General features: G+C 41.8%; 1 protein-coding gene across 3 annotated transcripts in view; it reads right to left on the bottom strand.

Moving 5' to 3' along the window:
* RAD51B (RAD51 paralog B) overlaps positions 1-24,360 on the bottom strand; it is a 420,404-nt gene that overhangs the window by 125,479 nt on the left and 270,565 nt on the right. For all 3 annotated transcript variants that reach the window (XR_012586722.1, XM_074584885.1, XM_074584886.1), the window contains exon 10: positions 13,634-13,712. Coding sequence is in view for 2 of the 3 variants with exons in the window: in XM_074584885.1 (XP_074440986.1) it covers positions 13,634-13,712 (79 nt within the window). In the remaining variant the exon portion in view is untranslated. The remainder of the gene's footprint in view (positions 1-13,633; positions 13,713-24,360) is intronic.

A 24,360-nucleotide genomic window follows, 5' to 3' on the forward strand; every position in this document is an offset into this window, starting at 1 on the left:
AAAACGATAGGAAAATACCTTGCCCCTTCCAAGCAGGTGGAAAGGTGAGGCGGTGGGAAGAGGAATGCTGCAAGGGCTCAGCTTACTCCCAACCACTAATGGCCCACAAGACGTGTGCTGTTGCAGCGCAGCACACAGCGGTGCCCTCCATGATTCTCCCTCTCTTCTTTCCAGTTAGATGATGGCCATAGCCACCCCCACTCGTATCTATTATAGTGTGACTCTCACTCTCAGTTAAAACCTCTGCTCAAGTCTGTCAGAGATACTCCACCAACGAGGAGCAATTCCACTCGGCATGGCTTTAAAACCACACTTCCAGTCCTCTGGTATCTGCTACATGGTCTTTTATGTCCTCTGTAACTTGAAATGATGATAGATAAACAGACAGACATAGATAGATAAACAGACTGGTCACAAAACCAGTTTCTATAAAGGGTTGTCATTTCCCCAAGAAGCCTTTTAGAGGAATGCTCTAAACTTTCATATCAAAGGAGGTTTTGCCAAGCCCTCTAGCCCTGGGCGGGAAAGGAAACCCCTTCCACAGTGCTAGGCAGCTCTAATTACGATGCATCAAACCAACACCTATGTTTATTCAAGATGATTGTTCCCTGACAGTACTCAGAAGCTCATCTATTGTCTTCAATTGCACTAATGAATCTTAGTTGCCCAGTCAGCCTTGCTAGTTCTGTTCACCAAATGTGCCACCAAAAAACCTAAGTAAATTCCTTTCCTTCTGTGCCTCTTCAGTTTTATTTTAACACCCAAGTACAAAAACTGTAACTACATATGTAAACCTCCATGACTGGCATAACTGAAGACAACAGTTTTAGCTGGCATGGAAGATACAATTTATTCCATTAAAACCACGCATGATTATATGTAAGAAGGAAAAAAGCCCTTTAAGCTTTTAGGAAACAAATAATTTCTAGGGTTAGCAATTAGGAAAACAAAACAAAGCCAAACCATTTGTATTTGTAAACTGAGTATACTTGCTGTGGTTTGACTAAGATGTGCTAAAATCTTGGATTTTTTTCTTCAAAGAATCACCACACTTTAAGATGCTAGTAATGTAAAAAACCTAAGCATAGGCAGAGTCATTCCCCCACTGCTCCATCTGGGTTTTCAGTATTTTACTACGCTTTCACATCTACTGCATGAAATAAAGATCAATCTGTTTCCAGAAGGCTCCTTTGGTGGGTGGTCTGAATTCTTTCTATTTCTTAATTTTATTTTCCAGGACATTCAGAGTTTTCTTTCCATTTTCTGTGTTAAACTTAGTGGTTTTACAGAGCCACAGAACCAATAACATAATATGGAGTATTTGTTTTATTTCTTCCTATATCCAGCATGGTTTTACACACAAGCTGATCTACCTCCAGAACCACGCTGACCATAAAAGACGCATTTCTAATTTGAGCTTGGCCCTAATTCTCCTGCCTTCATCAGTTTTGCATATCATTGATGTACTATGACCCCTTGAAGAATATTCCTTACACTTGACCCTCTCAGTAGTTTCATGGGATTCTCCCCATTCTCTTTGTACTCTTACCAAATGCTCTCTCTCTGCCAAATCAACATGCCCTCAGAACACTTGCATGAAACAAAACAAGGCTATTTTCTCTAATTAAAGTTCTTGCTCTGTCTACAGTAACGTCGGTAGAGCCTTCACAAAACATACAACCTATGAAGTCACTGTATTATAAAAAGTTTGCTGGCAGTCTTCTGAAACTTGTGTCTTACACGCTGGAGAAAGCAAATCCCTTATCCAAGCAAACCAGTAGAATAGAGTTCTGAGCCCAGATAGATTTTGGAATTATGGAAATAGACTCTGTCATAAATGTGTGAAAGTGTCATTTTGTACATCACACACCACGGTAACCTGTAAATTAACAAGAAATCAATGCAGGGATGCACCTTGAATGTGAAGACAAAGCTGGTTAAGTATCTGTGGGCTGCTTTAATTTTGCATCCACAAATTTCAAAGCATCGTATACAGGGAGTGAACTCTTTATATCAGAATCAAAATACACACCCACTTCTTTCAAACACCCCAACAAAACAGCATTGCCTCTAATGGGGTGTAAATCTGTTTCTCCAGTGTCTCTTGATACGTAAAGATGGTACATGGACTAGCCAGAGCCCGAGTACAACTAATGAACAGGCAGGCTAAGCAAACTTTCATGATTGCAAGGAACATCTTTAAGTCATAACCTGAGCTTAGCGGATGACACAATCATTGCCTGAGTCATCTGAAAATCTGAAACAATGGCTCTGAGCATGGTAAACTTTGTCACTAATCTGACAGTGTGTAGTGTCATGACTTGAAGGAGGGGGAGAGGGACAGCAGGGATTCTGCCACTTCAGCAGACAACTGTATGGGTGGAGCAGGAGCAGAAAAGTACAGTAAGCCTGACTCAGTCTCCAGCAGATACATTCCTGATGCTTCAGCAACACGACTGAACTTTACAGCCAGGACACTCGGTGCCTGTCACACTCAATAAGGAAATGGCATCTCTTACTGATGGTGAGCAACAATGCAGGGAGGAATCAAATGACAGAGAAGCAGCAAAGCAGAGGAGCCAGGGTTTAAAATCAGGATTTTAAAACCTCACATGATCTAAATAAATACTGGCACTGACATACCTGATTTGGGGCTGTCATGCAAGGGAAGCCTAGTCTTTAGATAAACAGAATGTCTGCCCTTAACCTCCTGAACTATCAATTTTCCTTGTCTAATACTGCAGAAAGGTTATGCTGCAGTGCCCTGTGCTTCCTCACATTTAAAGTTAGGGTAGCCAAGGGCAACAAAGACTCCTTCCTCTCTAGCCTGATAGCAGAGTTCTTCCTTCCTTTTGTTCACATGAAGAACAAACACCGAGTTGAACAATAACAGTAGATGCTTCATTATGATGCTCTCCTGGGCACCCAGCCCTGGTTAGCATTATCTTACCACTTGGTTTTGTTTTGAAGGAAACCAGGAATGGTCCTTTCAATTGCTGGTGTTTCAAGATCAACATTATCTCTACTTCCTCTATTTTCAAGTCTCCTTATTTTACCAACAATATGTGGCACTATGAAAAAAAAAAAAAGGACTAGACACAGAACCAATGAACGGAGAAAACTGCCAGTCTAAGAGGCAAGCAATAACAAAAGGCCATTTAAGTTAGCTTTCCCTGAACCAGTTAAGCTACTGATTCTGAGCATTACAGAAAAAAAAAAAAAACCAAAACCAAAACCAAAGAAAGCCAAAGCAACTTAATCCTTGGCAACTACTGAAGGAAGTGCACGAGGAACACAGTTTAGGCTTGAAATATACTTTATTTGAAAACATCCAGGAATCTGATCACACTTCCTGAAATCAACATCAGCACCAGGCCCCTCCCTGTCACATCTCCTACTTTAAGGACAAAAAGGCCTTTCATCATTCAACAAAATCCATACCCTCTGATCCATAACAGACAGGTAGCAAACCTGATTTACCACAGACTTATCACTTGGGCATTCCTGCAGACTTGGACAAGTAATTGTTTTGGACAAGTTACTAAATTATCACTCACTTTTTACACACTAAGGGAGGGACAGGTGAACAAATTTAATGACAATGGTGCAGTCCTCTCTGGACCATCAACTCAGGCATAGTCAAGAAGCTACACTGAAAACAGACGTTGGTGGACACCGTTGTCCAGCGGTGACTGGGAAGGGGAGCAAAGGGGGACAGACAGCTTCATCCTCAGCCAAGGCTCTTTTTCTGCAAAGATCTGTCCACAAAAGACACGCTCATGAGGAAAGCCAGACTCAATTAGCGCCACGCTGTTGGCTGCAGCCCTCAGGTGGGCCAGCTCATTTACCCCCTCTGCCAGAAGAGGACTCAAGTTTGCAGATTCAGTTTGCGTGCTTAAGTTTCCTGTGCCCTTGAGTGATACAGCAGTTAAGTGCTGTCCTTCCTGAGCCCAGGCAGCTGGGACCAGATGGAGGGACACCTTTCTCCCATCACATTCAGACATGACAGTGGAATTTAGTTCATTATACACTGGAGAAATCTGGACTTGCTCTGACTTCTGGACACTGCTTAGGAACCTTTCCTAAGGCACAACAAATCTTCCAAATGAAAATCAAACAGTGCCTCAGGAGGCTGCTTGTCCTCGCTGCTGCTACAGTAGGTGGGAGGCTACAGGTTAGTTGTGTTACCCCTCATTCCCCAGTTCAGCCTAATGCACATTTGAGACAAAGAGGAGAAGCAAACCTGTTTCTCAAGGAAAAGAAAGTATTCTGGATGAATAAAAGTTAGCTGTGTTAAACTCCAGTAGAGTCCTATTCAGTATTACTCAGCTGGAAGGACTGTAGTGATGAAGCAAGGCCACAAAGCTGCAGGGGAAGGAAGGCCGAGAGGCAAAAAAGAAACAACATACCTTTGAGCTCTGGTGTGCACAGCATGAGGCCCTGCCTCTGTATCAAATATGAAGGTGGTTGGGATCCCATTACATAACTATCAGAGTTATGCTTTAACCACCCTAATTTAGCGGTTTTGGCTTTTGCTACCACATTAGAATACATTGGCTTGATTTTCAAAGGTAACACGCACCTACACCTCCCACTGACTTTAGTGACATCTGCAGCTCTAAAAATCAATTTGAGATAGTTTGCATATTGAGAAGAACTGAAGGAAAATAAAAGGCCTATTGTGTGGATACGAAGAGTTTAAACACTGCTGATGGGTGGTATATGAGTCCCTTCCCTTTTCAAATGATTTTAACTTCATGTTTTGTTTGGTTTTCCTGTTGATGCATCCTGCACCCTCCAGTGCTAGGCTGGTGGGATCCCACATACTTTTCCTGGCATGTGGAGTTTAAAATAAGAGACCTCAGCAATCGGATATCCTCAGCATTTCCAGCTATTGAACACAATCATGAGTACTGTGATCCAATTTCAGAGCAGAAAAGAAAAGATATATAGGAATATTCTCCCTGTGCTGGTACGGGGCAGACAAAAGAAAACTAAGCAAACAGGATGTTCTGCTCCTCTGTGAACTTCAGCAAATGGCCACGGCAGACAGGATACAGTCTACAAACAGGCAGCTGCAATGTATGTGCCTGGCTGCCCGATACCTTGTTCTGGGTAATTCACTCACAGCACAAATAAGGCATGAAGAAAGTAAAAGGTGTAGCACGCAGTTCCTACCTCACATACCTCAAGTCCTTCATCAAACACACAAAGTTGAAGAAGGAATGTGATGTTTCCTATATGCTACAAAGCAAAAGAGTGTCATCCCTAAACTCACTCAGAACATCTTCAAGAGTGCAATGCTTCGTGTTCACGACTCAGGACATCAGCCTGCTTATTCTAAGCACATTCACTCAACAGTAAGGCACATCCCAGCTGAGGTCTCCACAATGGCACTCTGAGAAATCACCCTATTACAGACTGCTTGATAGCATTCTAATACTTCCACAACATTTTCTAGAAATGTCACTCTTCACATCTCTGCTGCTGCTTCTGGAGAGCACACCTTCACGGGGTGTTGGACCGTATGGGAGATTGATTCTGTAATGGAAAAGCTACGAAGTTTAAATGAAAATGAGATTCAGTGGAAGATAAAGTAAAATCTTTTCAGCAACAATATCTCTTGTTGAAACGTTATTTGTGGCATCATCTGCCTGTGCTTCCTCTTCAGCCATGCAATCGTGTGTGCACTGCCTTGCCTCCGGTGGAGCCCTAAGGCAGACCCTCTAGGGTTATTCAGGTGGCAAACCAAGAAAAGCCGGGGCTGATACACCATGCTCTAACAAACTGCTGACTAAACTTGTTGCCTCTCTCATGTCTGTAACCCTTCGTTAACTCAATCCAGCCCTGAAATTTAAGCTCCCAATTTTTGCAGGGGTCTTCACAGAACTGAACGACAAAGGCCAGATTCTGGTTTCGCCAGAACGGAAACAATGAGGAGAAGTGCTACAACAATCATTAACACTATGTTAAAAGTTCAAATGAGTGCTATGGAAAATACTTTACAGAAACAGCCCCATGTTATTAATTTTAGGGAATGATTTTAATAAGAAAAACCTTTTGAAGTAAAAACCTGTTTGTTGGGAGGGTTTATCACGTGTTTGTTTCTATGAAAGTGCTGTATATTCCTGTTCCACCTTATCAAGACAGATTTAAGCTTATATGATAAGATCATTTAAATTTGTAGTTAATCCAGTTTTAAAGACAGGGCAAGTCTACACATCAGATGCAGAGAGACCTGAGGTTGTTCTAGGTGTGTTAATTCTGAAAACACAGAGAAAATTTCAAAGAAAAACAGCACTGGGGCCAAAGCAGTGGGAACCCTATTTGCAAAATGTTATCCCTGTGCTAATAAGCACCCCCTCAGGCAAAGTTATCTAGTTTAGATGAAGTGCTATTCGAATGTGCCTATCTACACAGGATTGCACTCTGGAGACTTCCAGGTTTAGGCTGTAGCTAACTGTTGGATCTCCACATCGCTCCCCCCTCCCCAACGCAGGGGAACAATAAAGTGCCCAGCAACCCGGTCCCTTCAGCAACCAGGCTGTACAGAGATCTTACAAGATTTTAATATAGAGGATACATAAAGTCCTACAGCTAAAGAAAAGCTGCATGTACTACCAAGGTTAAGTCACTTGGGTCATAGTCCTCTATTGCTAACTACAGTTTTACAAGATAGAATGACAGTAGTGATGGCTTCACCAAACATGCTAGTGATGGAGCCAGAATAACTGTGAGGACAGCAAAAGAAATCTAGTTATGCCTATGTGAGACAGGGATAAATCACAGTGAGACTTAACTGCCCTTTACTTTCCTAAGTTGCACACAAACGCATGAGATTTCACTCTGGCTGAAAAACATGTTTCTGGACAGACATTTGTTTGGCTTCCTACTCATTCATACGTTCACTTAAGAACACTAAGTCCATTTTAGGTACATTTGACCTTATTCTACAAATCTGTAGCTTGAAAGATGTAACATCTATGTTAAATCCAGGCAATCGCTAGTAGACTCTTGGTCTTCTACAACAACGTTCAGTTCCCAGAACAATATACTGTCACAAATCACAGATACTACCTCTAATCAACAGACAACTTCACTCCTTGTTAAAAGCCTTTTGGAAAAAAGGCCATTTGCTTTAGCACTGTGCTGAAAACACAGGGGAGCAGGCGACTTTGATCAGGAATTCATTACAGAGAGACTGGTAAGGAGAAGATTTCTCTGAAGTGAGACCATTTTGTCCCAGGAAGCCTATGCCAGCCTTGAAAAGGGGAGCGCCTCTGCAAATACAGACTTCTACTCTTCAGCTCACTGTTTTAACAACACTGGATTAAAAAAAAAAATTAGTTTTGATTCATACTTGTGTAAATGAGAACAGATTTGGCACACTGCTTGCACTAAGTTTCTTTTATATTACACTTTGTAAAATTTAAGAAAAATTAAATGCTGGCACTTCAGTTGCAATCTAGCAAAGCATTTAGAGACATGTTTGGCTTTCAGTGCAAGAATGCAGTACTGTATCTTCAGTGTCTTTACCTAAGTGTTCAGAAATAAGCAGGCAATTCAATACTTTGTGCTAAACTATTTAACCAGCATGATCTCCTCCCACAAGATAAGTTCACAGCAAAAAGTATGGCCAGAAACTTTACCATTCTGTTGTCTAACTACTATGCCACTAGAAAGATCGTGTTTGCAGAGAAAAACATTTAGTTTTATTCAAATGACAGTTTATTTTGTTTCTACTGGACCTAAGCCCAAGATGCCTCTAGTCCTCCTTCGCAATTAACATATTTTCCCTCCACCTCTCTTCATTACCATTTTTAGTTGGTTTTGCATCTGTGCTTTGCTCCCCTGGACTCCTTCATTTGTCAGCCATGGAGTCTGGCTACTCCAGCGAGGCTTTGCCATCGCTGCTGCAGAGCAGTAGAGTGATTCCCCAAAAGCCACCCCGCGAGGACCCCCTCAACCAAGCGAACGCGATTCCTGGGTCAGGTTTAGTAACTCATTCCCTAAAATGCCACGGACTGGCTAAACAAAAGGACATTTTCATTGATGTCAGTTACATCTGTATGGATGATTTTGCTGGCATTTTCACATTCCTTACTGCCAGGATAGACTTAGCCTACAAACCGATCATGCTTTTTTGCTTTCATTATTACAAACCTGTTAGAAATAGCATGAGGTTTTCAGTGTCCTGTGGGGAATACAGCAAAAGCGGTTCCACCCCACAGAGATCCTAACAATGATCAGTTCATCTTTATCCCTCCAACAGGGCCGGAAATCACCAGTGGCACTGCAAATCTGTTACCATCTCAATAGCAATGCACAACTTTATTCCCATTAATCTGTCTTCCATCCATTCACACATCAAGTACAACCCTGCTTCATTTTACAGATTATATCCATGTTGCTCCAGACAAAGGTCACTTTATAGTTACAGTTCTTCAATTGAATAAAAGCTTTTGATGCAGTAAATCATTGTCTCTCACTGTTCAAACTCACACAATACAATACAAATAATGCTGCCCTTTCTTTCAGAATTCCCTTTCTACCTCACTACTCATTACCAAAGCATTTCTTTACAAAATAAAATGAGGCACTTTTCACTTGCTTCAGCCATATAAATTAGTTATAGCACTTTGGAGACCGTTTGCCATGCTGCACTACAAATCCAGATCCTATGCTATTTTGAGATCAAAATGAGCCTCTTTCATTACATTAGTGACAAATGAAATATAACATACCAAGATTTAGCTGTTCCTAGATCTTTCCCCCCTTAGTACTGCAAAACTTAAAATCTAAGACACTCTCTTCGGAGTGCCACGTATCTTTTTTTTCTACTTATCATAAGTCACCTGTCTCAATAAGACATTACAGGCAAGGTGAGCGTGGTTGTGCGCACACAGACACACGTGCAGTGGAAAAGAGGGCAGGAAAAAGGGTGCATTAATCAGCTAACTAATCACCCACTCCAGTCCACAAAAATCAAACTCTTCCCTTTAGCAATATAAGGTATTTTTTCCTTTCTTTGGGTAGTGAGGGGAGCCAGTCAGCGTGAGGCACAAGTTTTGAGGTTAAACTTGCAGATAACTTTCTTTCAAAAGGAAGAATAAAAGATAGCAGGATCAATCTTAACGTCAAGTACACTCATGCAAAACAGCAAACATTTAATGGCAAGAGGGCTTTATTTAGCACCGAAGGTCATAACAAGAACTGAGGCCAAAAGCTGAAGGTGGACAAATTCTAATCTGAAATACAGAACAAGTACTTAGCAGCAAGGTAACTAAAACTTGAAAACACTGTCAAGGCAAACCAGGAACTCACATTTTTTGGTATCTTCAAATAAAAGTGAATGCCTTGCTAGAAAAAAATGCTTCTGTGTAACATAAGCTATCAGGTACCTGAAGGAAACATTCATGATATATGGGAGGTCAGTTTCGATGAACTGCTGATCCCACCATCTTTAAACCCTAAGAAACTGAAAATAAATTATTACTCAAAAGCAAGTCCTAGCTCACTAGTATTATTTGCTTTATGTTTTCCTTGTTGCTTCCAGGATCTTCCAGTGAAAAGCAATGTTAATCACTTGATTAAAGCATTCAGCGAAAATCTCGATAGACTCTCCAGTTGGCAACCAGCCACCATGTTCCCTGTCTTCTTTTGCAGCACCATGCTCTGGGTAACAGAGGGCATTTATTTAGGTGAGATGGAATGAGAATTACTTCCACAGACAGCTGAGCTATCAGCTGCTAATAGCTAGGCTCTGTTGCTAACTTGTATTTATGCCCACAGAACACAGCTTAACCCTGACAGTTTATTCAGCCTATCTTCTTTTTGGATATGTATGTGACTGGCAAAGTGGTATCTTCTAGTTCAGCTGACCTAACCCAGTATGTGTGCTACATTCAGTTTCAATGAAAGTACAAGGCAAAACAGCCCAGAATGCATTCTGACTGATATACTAGGAACAGAATTACCAGCTAATAATTTCCAGTCCAAAAAAGAAATTATATCACTGCCAATGAGAAATATCACCTTGTGATTTGCACCCTTAATCAAGTAGATCTGGAGCTTTTTTACTGTTATTCTTCTTTTTGACAGTATCACTTCATTTACTTTAACTAGTATATTGAATTAGGGCAGCAACAGCAAGTCCCTAAACAACATACACAAGCAGACAGTAAAACTTCCATTATTTTGTGGTGCTTAGATCCAGGCTTCCGCCTTTCTGTTTAAGATCTCTACAAATTAGAGATCTGCTGTCAGACTGGATGTTGCAATCACAATTCAGGTTCATCACAGAGTCACACTGTACGGCATGGCAGTACGTTACATGACATTGTGTTGCAATGTAAAGTCAACTGAGGCTTTTTTGGGGTATGCGCTCCACCCCCTCCACTGCACAGTGCATACTGAAGCAATGAAAGGAGGAGACTGAAGGATGACTTTCCTTGCTAAATCTCCGACTGGCCAGTTTTGCTTTCCAATCATGAAATTTCATTTCTCTAGTCTGCAAGCAGAAATAAAAGAATGAATGAATAACTGGATTCTTTTCATCCCTGAGCACTACAAGTCTATAAAAGCAAAGAACTTTTCTCTGTGGCACCCTCGGGTAGCCTGGAGCTCGGCTCTGACAATATAAGAGAAGCAGTTCTGCCTTGACTAGGGTCTCCTCCAAACACTTCTATGCTTTCACCGAGGCCATGAGATGCAAAGATACCAGGGAAACAGAGCAGCGATTTACATTGACAAAGAGGATTTTGATACACTCCTCCAAATGGGGCAGCATTACCATCTTAATAGCCTTTTGCTCTCAGCCCTCTTCCTGAGGACACTGGAGATTTTTGCGAATGGAGAACAGTTCCGCTTCCCATTTTAACTGCAACAATAGCAGAAGGGCTCCTTAAACTGCATCAAATAGCAGCCTGTGAAATCCCTAACTAGCCGCACTGCCTCTCCTGCCGTTTTATTATCCTCTGGCGCACAGAACAAAAGGGGGGGGGAGCTCCTCCTCATTTTTAGCCCATTCCACACATCCTAATCCCTCAGAGGTGGCAATGGAAATTGCTTGTGGAACTGTTAAATCACACTTTCACTTTGTCTTTCATTCCCCATTCACCCTCACTAATCAAGGAGTTTCCAGCCACATTTTCCGATATCAATTTGTTTATGGCCTATTGGTTAATGGTCCCGGGATGGGACCCCCTGCGTAAGAAGAAAGAATCCTGGGCATTTCAGCCAGCTGCTGCTTCTCGCCAGTTCCCACACCCATCCACTTGTTCCCATCAGCCGCCCTGAATGTGCTCACCTCCTGACACCAACTGAATTAAACAACAAAGCCTGAATGGGAAAGCTGCCTTTGCAATCAGGCTGCGGGACAGATTCCACTTGTTAGCGCTATACGACGTCCCTCAAGCAGCAACGCAGGGACACTCCCTCACTGGCTGACCCATGGCTAGTTGCCTTACTGACATCTTACCTTGCGTCCAGCCTCCCTTTGGAAAGAAGCACCAGCTGTATCTCTCATAAAAACTCTAGCCTCTCTTACACGAGGCAGCCTGGTGCCACTTTCTTACCCAAACCAGCCATTTCCAGGTGACTTGTTCACTTCCTCCTTCCATAGAAATAACGATCATTGAAATGTGGGATGAGAATATGAAAGATTTGCTTTGTAGAACTCAGTGAGATGGCTCACGTGTAAGCACTTACAAGTCTTTGTAAAATAGTCTGTGCCACATTATCAGGGGAACCATGCCCTTGCTTACTACCCATCTTGGAGACAAATATCTAAAATGGAAACATAATGGTGTAGTCAGAAAGTAAGAAAAGGCTCACACAAAGAAAAGCTTCAAGCTGCCTTCCAAAATGTACAAAGAATGTCTGATATTGAGACAGCATTTACTCAGAGAAATCCAAACTGTTATCTCACTGGTTTTTAGAAAAACGGTGAATGATGTTTTAAATGTGCACCCCAGAAACATATGGATACAGGGAAAACAGCAATTGCTATACTCCTAATAGAGTGCTACTCTTCTATCAGAGACTCCTGCTCTGTCATCATTACGTGTTACCAGGCCCATTTGTTCTTTAAAGGTAGGGTTCAGTCCTTGGTAAGCTATATTCCTGGCTCACAGAAAAGAACTGAAACAAATAAAGACCTTCTCTGAACAAACGCTTCCTGTTTCTGAAATGGGAAATCTTTCTTTCCCAAAGTTTCACTACATCAGTGCCTGAGGACAGTGCAGGAAATTGTCTGCCTTTTTTTATAATGACCAGAAACATCTCTGCAACTCAGAAGATATTTGAGATACAAAAGTAGTTTGTCTTCTGCCCTGTACTGAACCAAAATATGTCTAGACCAACTCTTGCAAGCCATTTCAGTTGAAACTAATAAAAAATGTTTCTTGTTCCTGTAGCCTGTTTAAAGTTACTGGTACCAAAGAAATCAGACCAAATTCCCAGAATGGCATCTAAGAACACACTGGGTATAGTATACAAAGGTTTAGGAAACATCGTATGAAACCCCGCATTATCATTATGTAAATGTATCAAATGGAAGCAAAAATGCACCAAAAAATGCTTTTGTTTCTTATTTTTCTACATTATGTATCACCAGAGACGTAAGCATATTTAGTCATTAATATTTAGTCATTAGTAAATGTAAATATGTCGTTGGTCTGGCACAGCCTGTTTGCAGGTGCAAAATGGGCAATCAGAAGGGAGAGAACTGTTCACATACCTTAAAACGTTTGTAGTGCTTTATGGGATCAGTGATTCTTGATCACTGGAACCTGAGAAACAGCGATACTCAACTTTTCTAAACGCCATGGCTGCATATCAGAGAGCATCCTCTGAAGAGAAAGTGACAGGCGCTGACTAGTTTTATTTAGTCTGCTAAACTGATGCAGCAATCAGGAGCCAGGCTGCATAACAACAGACAGCAACTCAACAACATTGATCTACGAATGTCTGTCGAAAAGTAAGGACATTAAAGGAAGATTTATTGAGATAAGTGGGGAAAAGCAGGGAAGAACCAAACTTCTCTTTTTGCTGTGGTGTGAAAGTACATGATTTAGGACATGGCTGCAAGGAACCCTAGTTCCCTGCCATCATGATAGTAATATCCAGCTTTTCAGTACACTACCTCATATCCTAGAGAATCTGAGAATTATTTACGACCATGGGGCATTAGCATTAAAATGACCACAAAAACAGAGAACAGATATTAATTTCCTGTATTTTTATTGATGTCAAGCCATTTGCTAAAGAAGAACCATTTATTAGAGCATGTTATTAATGATAGATGGGTATGTTTCTCCTGGAGAAACCTATCCTATAGGAGCAATGTTGCCAGAACCATTCTACTTTACCTTGAAGGAAAACAGGGAGCCTTGATTAATAATTTTAGGGTTCATTCTTAGGTCCATGGGAATATGCAACAACTAATTCAGTATAATCCAAGACAAAACACTGAACATAGCAGAAGGCTGCCCTTGTCAACCAGACTGTTTAAATATGTGGGGTTTTAATTAGGTATAAACAGCACCATTTTCAACAATAGTTGCTGTTATGTACGTTCAGCCTGCTTAAAATACTAACTGTAAAGGCAAAACAATCAATGCTCTGGTCTTACCTTGAAGAACCAAGCCTGATTTCTCAATGGTGTAGAAAAAAGCAGAGAATGGAGCAACAGGGGATTTAGCAACCAGGAGCTGCAAAACAAACAAGTAATATGTAAGTACGCATCTCTCTAACATACTGATCAGAGCTCAAATCCATAGAATAATCTCACTGGATTTAAATTCCAGAAGTGGTAAAACGTACTGCAGAAATAACAAGGTAACTGTTGATCTAGCCCTGTCACTTATGGGTAATTGAAGTCTTCTCATACGCATGTACAAATCATGCTGCAATTTTAAAAAGATTCACAGGTCCTAAAAAACACCATCATGAAAGCAACAAGCTTTGCTTGTTGTCTTGGCGTCCTGTTAAACCTAATCATTCCTGCTGGTTCAGGCAGTTGCACTCAGATAGGAGACGATTTTGAACAAAACTACAACTGCCACTGTGTAACGCCATTTTAATCTCCTTTAGCTGTTCCATGGATGCACCCCATTGGCTTCTCCAAGAACCCCCTCCGCCATCCTCCTCCTGCCCCTGGAAGAAATGGTGGGCCACCCATGGGTCACCGCATCAGGAATGGTAACATGCCATTGCAATTATCTGGATGTCCTCTTTTTGCATTGACTTGTAATGACCAAGTCAAGGTTTACTCAAGGATCCTGTCCTTGGAGTTTCAAAATAGGAACTGGAATTCCCTCTAGGTGTATAGTGCAATTGCATTTAGCTCGGCATTCAGGTGTGCTGGCCCTCCATGGTCAGGCCAGAAATATCCCAAGTTCTCTGGCTCCACTATGAAGGAACTGTCCTCTGTGGAAGATGAGTTGCAGCAGAGCTCTGAAGACAAAGAAATGGGCTTGTTGGCAGGGTAGGGGACGTGGGATCTGCAGTGCCAGTCAAACTCCCACAAACGTGCCATTCTGTACTATTTGGCTGCTTGATTCTTGCCGATTGCCGACGACTGCTCCCTCACAGCTTGCCTCAAAACAACCCCCATTCTGTCATCTATGTGAAAGTGACATTTTAATGATAGATTCAATAAGCTCTGCCCAGAGTGTGATCAGCACAAGCACTGATCTAATGGTCACCACGTGGGCTCTGCAGAATGCCCTGACAGCAGTGGCTGAAGCAGAGGGCGTGCTGCTGCCCTGCCTCTGGCACAGCGCTAATGAACAAAGCCGAAACAGCTTTCTCCGCTCACCTCCTCAACAGCTGGAAAAGGCTGGGAACTGGAAAGCAGCCCTCCCGGTGGTGGCCCTGCACGCTGGAAGAGCCTTCCTGCCCTCCCAGTCCCTGAGGACGTGGTTTGGGCAGGCGGCTCCCCCTCAGCCCGCCCTGATCCTGTGTGGGGAATCTGCTCCACGCACAGCAATACGGCACAGCCCAAGGCCACAGAGCAGGCCTACCAACTTCCATGTACTGATTTCATCTCACCTGGCCATGAGGCCTGCCCAGCAACATGCTGTGGAACCATTCCGCACCTCCATGCCTAAGTTTCCAAAGCCCTGTCAGATACCACACCCTCTCAGCCCAAGACAGGCATCCCTCTGTCAGATACATCCAAATACAGATTTCTTAGAACTGCAGACAGTAACCATCTTATTTTTAGAGGTGTGGGGCACCAATAGATCCTGCTGATTTCAAATGGAGCAAAAAACCCCCATTATTTCCAAAGGTCATGCCCTAATTCTGCCAAACATTCAAGCACTTGTAAGGGTCACTGCATATGAATTTTGATTGGTGGTGCCTAATGATCAGCAGGAAAACAGTGAGCAGGTTTTATAAAAGCCAAGAGAGACTACAGAAAAACGAGGAAGTTCATGCTCACCAGGACTGCTCATATTTCACTGAAAAGTCAGACCGTATTGAATGTCTTCATAGATACATGGAACTGGGACATTTATTCCTAAGTGTAAGATTAACAACATCAAGCACCAGAAGCTGGAGCTCTGCAATGTCCTTATCTAACCAGAGTATCTGGCAGCAAATTCTCCTGCAAAATCGAGGCTTGTGTGACTTTCCTGTAGCACTTCAAATGCTAAGGGTATCCGTATAGTGGGTAGGTTTCATTTGTATTTGTACGTAGTCTGCAGACAGGACCATCTAAGTAGATGTCATGCAACTCTTTCTCATCTGATCCTGATACAGGCTGAAGAAACAAAATCCTCATACTTGGTTCGTCAAATATAACCACTACTACCCACACGTTCGCATAGCTAGCTAACATTTTTATGGTTTTCAGAATTTAAACCAGTGTCCCTTCTTCTTCAGACAGTAAAAAATAAAGGCAGGCACATAAAGACCACAAATAGAGCCAGAGAACATCAGACCAGTCCAAATGTCAATGTTTTCCTTTCAGTCATATGAAGCTGGCAAAACCACCTCAGGATGCGATACAACCTTTGCGAACTACTCCAAGTAGGAAAACTGCTGCTCTAGCACTTTCCCCTCTTCCCTGTTAATTACCGTTCTCACTGGAACAAACTCCTGGAGAAAGAAGAGGCATGTCACATCCCAAATCTGTGACGCACCTTGACAAACCTTAAATTCCCTTGCTCGTCGTTATCCCCTGAGCCAGCACTTCCCACCGACGCGGCAGGAGGGGGACACTGCCAGAAGGACAGCAGAGCGCTTCGCACGCCCCCTCAGCTCTGAGAACAAGAGGGAGAGGATGGGGTGGAAAAACTGTGCAAGCGCTCAGCTACAGAGTCTCCCACAACAGCTGGATGTTTAATCGGAAAGGCCTGAAGTGAAACAGTTACAGATCTGATGTCTAAGGTCAAATTTTTGGCATTCTGTGCAATGCTATGCACATAAATACTAACCTATATATGCATGTGCGCTAGGCACAGTTGTACGTGCAAACGGATAGACATTCAAATAACCCTATGTACATTCTGTTACTGCATTTTTATGCAGTTACAATATGTGCATAACTAAGTATAGCAATGAAAAAATATAATAAATCACATCCTTTCAGCAGCACATCACAGGGCCCCTCTGAAAGGCTGATGCTGCACAGTTAAATCTGAGGCTCAGAATAGCTTCCATTTTAGTGAAATGGGAACAACTCAGAATATTCAAGGGTATTGCTTTATTTTGAAAGTTTGCTTACTGAGAAAAATAACCTTTAAAGTATGATTGCATATTTCACAACCAGATAAAGTACACAGAATTCTTTTTTATAACACCAAACTCTACATCCACATAACTTTAAAAAAAAAGTAAATATGTGTTTAGATTTGTGTTTCAACCAAAGAGAAAAAACTGTAAAAGGTCATCGCAAACCATCCTCTGGTTGGAATAGCCAACACAGAGTAGGTTCTTATGTATACACCAGGAACTTATAAAACATAGAAGAAAATACATATAAAAAAAAAAAAGAAAATGACATTTTAGAGGCCAAGAAGCAGAAGTATAAATCAAGGATCACCAAAAATCAAGGTAATGCTGACCCTGGAAAGATTATTAACAATATCAAAAAGGAAATAAAAATTGACGTTTTAATGAAATGACACTGGGGTAGTGATTAAATATATTCTAGATATGAATGAAGAAATAATCAGTTCTCAACAAGCAGGATGACGCTAGTGTTGGGTTCTGCACTTGGGTCGCAACAACCCCATGCAGCGTTACAAGCTGGGGCAGAGTGGCTGGAGAGCTGCCTGGCAGAAAAGGACCTGGGGGCATTGGTCGACTGATGGCTGAATATGAGCCAGCAGTGTGCCCAGGTGGCCAAGAAGGTCTGTAGCATCCTGGCCTGTGTGGTGCATAGGACGAGGGAGGTGATCGTCCCCTGTACTGGGCACTGCTGAGGCCCCACCTTGAATACCGTGTTCAGTTTTGGGACCCTCACTACAAGAAAGACATTGAGGTGCTGGAGTGTGTCCAGAGAAGGGCAACAAAGCTGGTGAGGGATCTGGAGAACCAGTCTCATGAGGAGCAGCTGAGGGAGCTGGGGTTGTTCAGCCTGGAGAAAAGGAGGCTGAGGGGAGACCTTATCGCTCTCTACAACTACCTGAAAGGAGGTCATAGCCAGGTGGGGGTCGGTCTCTTCTCCCAAGTAACAGGTGACAGGACAACAGGAAACAGCCTCAAGTTGCGCCAGGGGAGGTTTAGACTGGATATTAGGAAAAATTTTTACACTGAAAGGGTTATTAAGCATTGCAACAGGCTGCCCAGGGAAGTGGTTGAGTGATCATCCGTGCAGGTTTTTTAAAAGATGGGTAGACATAGTGCTTAGAGACATGGTTTAGTGATGGTTTTTGTCAGAGTTAGGTTGATGGTTGGACTAGATGATCTGAAAGGTCCCTTCCAACCTAGGCAATTCTATGATTCTATGCTTAAAAAGGAGGAAAAGGTAGAAAATGGGAATTATCTATATAATATAGATATAGATATAGATATAAACTAACAGCTGAGTGGAAAGAAAACTCCAGGAGCTTAGCACGTTCAGTAGAAAATAGATAATCTCTTTTAAAAACATTATAAGAATCAGCATAGAATCATTTAGGTTGGAAAAGACCCTTGGGATCATCGAGTCCGACCATCAGCTCCACTCTACAAAGTTCTCCCCTACATCATATGCCCTACTACCACATCTAAATGACTCTTAAACACATTCAGGGATGGTGACTCCACCACCTCCCTGGGCAGCCTATTCCAGTGTCTGACCACTCTTTCTGTGAAGAATTTTTTCCTAATGTCCCGTCTAAACCTACCCTGCTGCAGCTTGAAGCCATTCCCTCTTGTTCTATCACTAATTACCTGTGAGAAGAGACCAGCACCAACCTCTCTACAGTGTCCTTTCAAGTAGTTGTAGAGAGCGATGAGGTCTCCCCTCAGCCTCCTCTTCCTCAAACTAAACAGTCCCAGCTCCTTCAGTCGCTTCTCATAAGATTTATTCTCCAGGCCCTTCACCAGCTTCGTTGCCCTCCTCTGCACTCGCTCCAGCACCTCAATATCTCTCTCGTATTGAGGTGCCCAGAACTGGACACAATACTCAAGGTGTGGCCTCACCAGTGCTGAGTACAGGGAGACAATCACCTCCCTACTTCTGCTGGTCACACTATTTCTAATACAAGCCAGGATGGCATTGGCTTTCTTGGCCACCTGGGCACACTGCTGGCTCATGTTCAGCCGCTTGTCAATTAGAACCCCCAGGTCCTTTTCTGCCAGGCAGCTCTCCAGCCACTCTTCCCCAAGCCTGTAGCGATGCATGGGGTTGTTGTGGCCCAAGTGCAGGACCCAGCACTTGGCCTTGTTGAAGCTCATACCGTTAGCGTTGGCCCACCGATCCAATCTATCCAAGTCTCTCTGTAGAGCCTCCCTATCCTCATGCAGATCAACACTCCCGCTTAACTTGGTGTCACCTGCAAACTTGCTGATGATACACTCTATGTCCTTATTAAGATAATCAATAAGGACGTTAAACAGAAATGGTTCCAACACTGAGCCCTGAGGGACACCACTTGTGACCGGCCGCCAGCTGGACTTAACTCCATTGACCACCACTCTTTGGGACCGTCCATCCAGCCAGTGCTTAATCCATCAGATCGTATGCTCATCCAGGCCATGAGCAGCCAGTTTTTCCATGAGAATTCTATGGGGAACAGTGTGAAATGCTCTTCGGAAGTCTAGGTAGACAATATCCACAGCCTTTCCCTCATCCAGTAATCGGGTCATCTTGTCATAGAAGGAGATCGGGTTCGTCAGGCAGTACCTGCCTTTCATAAACCCAAGCTGACTTGTAATGGCACTCAGGATGGTCTGCTCCATGTGAATTTTGGTCTGATAACTAGTTTTTGTCATTCATTTATGGAATTGAAGATGACGCAACATAACGGAAAAGCAAATATAGTCCATAGAAAAAAAAGTAAACTGGTGAGTTGAGGCCTGTAATCTGATTTCAGTATCATGCAGGGCTTTAGAAGAAGTTTTGAAGGGCAGAAGAACTAAAGACTTGGAAAATGGGATAAAACGAAACATGGATGTCATGTCAGACATACCTGATATCCTCCTTTTAATTTTTTAGAAATTTGAAATAAATTGGACCTCATCTATTTGGATCTCTGTAAAGCTTTTAACACTGCTAAATGTGAACTGATAATAAAGAAAACAAGGATAAGCACAGAAGCTGTAAGACAAAAGGGGAAACAGTCAGTTATTGAAAAGAAAACACTTCCCGGGTATATTAGTACCTCAAAAGATTACTGACCAGTGATGTAGCCAGGACAAGGGCAGATCCAATTGTATAGCGCACCACCACATACAACTGGCAAAACAAGGGATACATTGGTGCTTCTGTACGAGTCACTAGAAAGCTTTAATCAGGAATACCGTGTACAGCACAGGTCACTCATGAACTCAAACTGCAAGAGATGGGCTGTAGGCTGGTGAGGAGAATGGAGTGCTCATCTGAGAGGCCACTTGAAAAAATTAGCTCAGTGAGTCTAGCAAAAATGAAGGCTGACTGCTGTCTGTGCGTGTAAGTGAATGGAGAGAGGGAAAATGAGAGAACGGAGAAGGAAGAATCACAGAATCACGGAATCTTCAGAGTTGGAAGGGACCTCTAGAGATCATCTAGTCCCAACTCCCCTGCTAGAGCAGGATTGCCTAGAGCACATTACTCAGGACTGCATCCAGGCGGGTCTTGAAAATCTCCAGAGAAGGGGACTCCACAACCTCCCTGGGCAGCCTGTGCCAGTGCTCTGTCACCCTCACTGTAAAGAAGTTTTTCCGTGTATTTGAACGGAACTTCCTATGTTCCAATGTTCCAAGAAAGAGAAGGGCTTCTCAAACTCACAACACTGGCACAAGAACAAACATGCAGCCACAAATAAATTTTTGGCTAGAAATTTTAAAGTTTGTAACCGCCAATAAAGTGAGATTCTGTAAGAGTCTTCAACTCAAAGAGGCAAGGCTAAAAAAAAAATATCTTTGTTTTTAGGATTCAGATTAAAGTATTTATGAAAGAGACATAAAGCAGTGCCTGGGATGCACTCTAAGACCTATGAAGTCTCTTCATCTCCTATGGGTGTCCTGAGAAGCACCGAAGCCCTGCCAACTCATCTTTTATGCTGATAGAACTGACAGAGTTGGAATAATACATACTAACAGTGTCCCTTGATGGTCCATATGCAACTAAGGATCTTTGTGGTCAATAACCCAAGAAAAAGTTTCTGGCTTTCAAATACAGAATTCATAATTTAAAGCCTTCTCATCTCTATCTTCTGGTGAGCATCTGCTCCTCTCCCTAAGGTTCCAAGCAGCCACCTGAGGATGTGGAGAACACAAGGGGTCTTCCAGGATAAACTCAGAAGCAGGCAGCTCAGGCAGAACAGGTATTTCTAAAACTCACATATATTTAACTCTATGCCTTGTTCCAATTCTAAATCAGCCCTGGCCAAAAACTGGAAAGGGAACAGAAAGGTTTATTATCTGTACCTGGATCTGATCAGAATTCTTTATTAACAAGTTGAAACAGAAACCTCTTTCCACAATCTTACTTTCTCAAACTTAAGATTAAGAACCTAAATTTTCAATCCAACATAAAAGATTTCCTTGTTTCTTTTTTCGCTTCAGGAAAAGAAAGAAAAATACAACTCCACTAATGTTCTTGACGCACGTAAAGGCATTAATTGCTTTGTTTCCTAACCAGATAAGTGAAAGACACACCTTTTACGATAAGCACTATTTAGTGAAGGAATCAAAGATGAAATCCAGGCCTCACCAGAAATTTTTTCCTATTGACACTTAAGTGCAGTCAAAGTTGCACAAAAGGAGTATGCATTTGGATATTAGTAAATAGTAATGGTAAATAATAGTCTAAAGAAGTTAGCGGGCATTTAGATTACAAAAATGATTTTTTGAATGGTGAAATGAATAGAAAATAGACACAGAAAAATGATGAAACGGTACTGAGTCTAACTGATCCTATCCATGATGCTTCTGGAATGCCACCCATGAGCTTCTGGAATGGAATATAAAATCCAGATGCAGTTACTTTTACGGTGCTGTCCTACTAAAGCGCAAATGATAGCGATGGACGAGAAAAGTAAAAATCAACGCTATTTTAAGTTTTGCAAAGTCCTAACTTTACAAAATGGTCAAATCTTAGTTTCCCTTCTTTCCTTTCTAGCATCATATATCCCTGTCAGGAGGGTTGTAATAATTATTTATTATTTAACAACAATGTAGAATAAACATTAAACAACCAAAAAATGATTTCTGCCGTGAGGCACATTAAGAATACAAAGGTACTATGGAAGAGGAAATATATCACCTTGATGAAAAGTGAATAGAAACTGGACAGATGCCATTAGATTAGATAAAGGAAGATAAATGGGAGACAAGCAGAGCAGTTGAGAAATAAAAGGCTTAGAGATAATTGATGATGACAGCAGAAGTATTGTACATTAAAGTTTGTTTTTTAATTAGGGAAAGCATTTTTATAAATAAAGTTTATTGTTTATAAGCTTTATGGAAGAGATGAATCACAGAAATTGATTGCGGTAGCCCAGCAGAAAATACTAATTATTGGGACAACATGCCCTGTCAATAGCAACGAAAGTGATGAATTGGAAAATGTATTGGATGGACTTTCAGAAGTAGTCTGATAACCAGAAATCAAGGCAGTGTCCTGCCAAAAAACAAAGTAAAGAAGATGAAGGGAACAAAGTCTTACATCAAATTAGTTATCAAAATGCCAGGATGATAAACTAACAAACGGTGAAATAATAAGATATTTTCACTGAGCTATAAGTTCTCATATGGTAAAAAAAATATGATTTCATAATGGAAAACTAACTATTTTAACAAAAGTAATGACTAAGATATTTCAATGAAATATTTGAGAAAATCAGTTGTATTTACATTTAATACATCATTTCCGTTTAGACTGGAAAGACATCCAGTTTCTTCCCCATCTTTTTACTGAGACTATTAAAAGAAATTAGTTCTTAGCAATGACTTATGAAGACTAGTGAAACTATTCAAAGCCTCGTTTAAAGTATGTTAGTTTCTTATCAGTGAATTTAACTTTTTATTCTGTTCTGTGTTAAGTTTTTCCTTAGATTTCCTTTTCTGCCAGACTTACCTTATCTCATCTTTTGTACTGACAAAACGCGTATACGTGCACTAAGGACCGAGTAACAAAATCACATTTACAGCCAATACTTATTTTGGAATTCAGGTCTACTGACCAATTACCAAATACAGGAGATTCGTGAAAGAAGTCTGGCTCTCACTACACTTGCTGTCCTTATTAAAACAAGGCTGGCTTGCTGGGATTTTTTGCTAATTCATATTGTTGTACTATTGCAGTAAGCAATCGTTGCTAATAGTCGGAGCATTTCAGGAGAACTCTTCAGTTACACCAGAGAGAACTGAGAAGAAAACCTACAACATTGGCAGTGTCATTCAACAGAGAAAAGACTACCTCTCAAGGTTCGGTTAGACTCACATACTAATGAAATCAGTCCTAAGCTAAACAAATCTTTCCCTTTATTGTGCCAAATTGTCTGGGTGGACAACCTTCATGCCAGAATTTCCCTTCTTATTGTAGATTAGAAGGGTTGTTTTTTCAGCTGCAATAGAGCCCAGGAAAGAGCCAGTAAGGAAAACAACAAAGTTGATTTTGCATCAGATATCCCAGCAGACCTCATAACTGTTTTTTCTGCCCTCCCTTCTGGTTCTTCTTGGGCCCTATGTGCAGGAATTTGATATTCCAGAAATGAAAATGGCAGTCCTTATTCTGCAGATCATTTACTTTAGAGCAGGAGCTGCGACCCAGTTCCCGGGGCCAGTTCTCATTCCCAGTCCCACAGGTCACGCTGCCTCCAGCCCACCAGAAAGGTGCCCAAGGAGAGAAGCAGGAGTTCCCCAACAGGCCCTAACGCCACAGTGGCATCAAGGCTTCACACAGCAGTATGCCAGTTGTTCCCTGCTCCCCTTTCACGTAGAAGTATCATTCAGTGCAATGAGATGCCTCTTTACAAGGTAGGAGAAAAAACGGTTGTGTTTTCTGCCAAGCCTCACCAAACACTAGTGCCTGTTAGACCTTGGAGCTCTCCAAGGATTCACGCTTGCAGCAGGTTCTGATTTACCTTGGGAGAAATTGCTCCTTGTTGCAGAACCAAGAAGTGACCCATTTCCAGTGTTCTGGTGAAAAAAACATAGTTTAGGTATTCTGCAATCATTTACGTATCTCTTAAGATACACCCATAAACAATTTACTGATCTCCCACCGCAAATAATTCTTGGGATGACAGTATTTTGCTTTTATATGGTACTTAATCTGTAGATTTCAAAAAGGCTTTACAAGAGCAGGGAAAAATATCCCCATTATCTATTTGGGTAAATTGAAGTTCAGAAATTAAATACGTTCCTAAAGATTGTATAGCTGATATCAGTACCAAAAACTGAATAAGATGTTATCAAATCACATTGCCTTCACAAGCAAATCACTGTAGAATTCGTTTTACTTTATCAGGGACTTGTGTTTTCTTATGTAAATGATTATCCCCTGCTTTATATCTTCCTCCAAACCCTTTCAAGGGAAAGCTTTCTATGCACAGATTTTCCCCTTTCAAGCAGAAGAAAACTCAGCCACCCCAGCAGTACTGTCTGCACTTGTTTGCTTGTCGTCAGTAGAAAAGGCTGCAGGCTGGGCAATGATTGGGAATAAAGAGGAAAAACGGACAGGTTGAGAGAAAAGAGGTATACGCAGTCATGCTTTAG

The sequence above is a fragment of the Larus michahellis genome, chromosome 4, assembly GCF_964199755.1.
Source record: "Larus michahellis chromosome 4, bLarMic1.1, whole genome shotgun sequence".
Lineage (NCBI taxonomy): Eukaryota > Metazoa > Chordata > Aves > Charadriiformes > Laridae > Larus > Larus michahellis.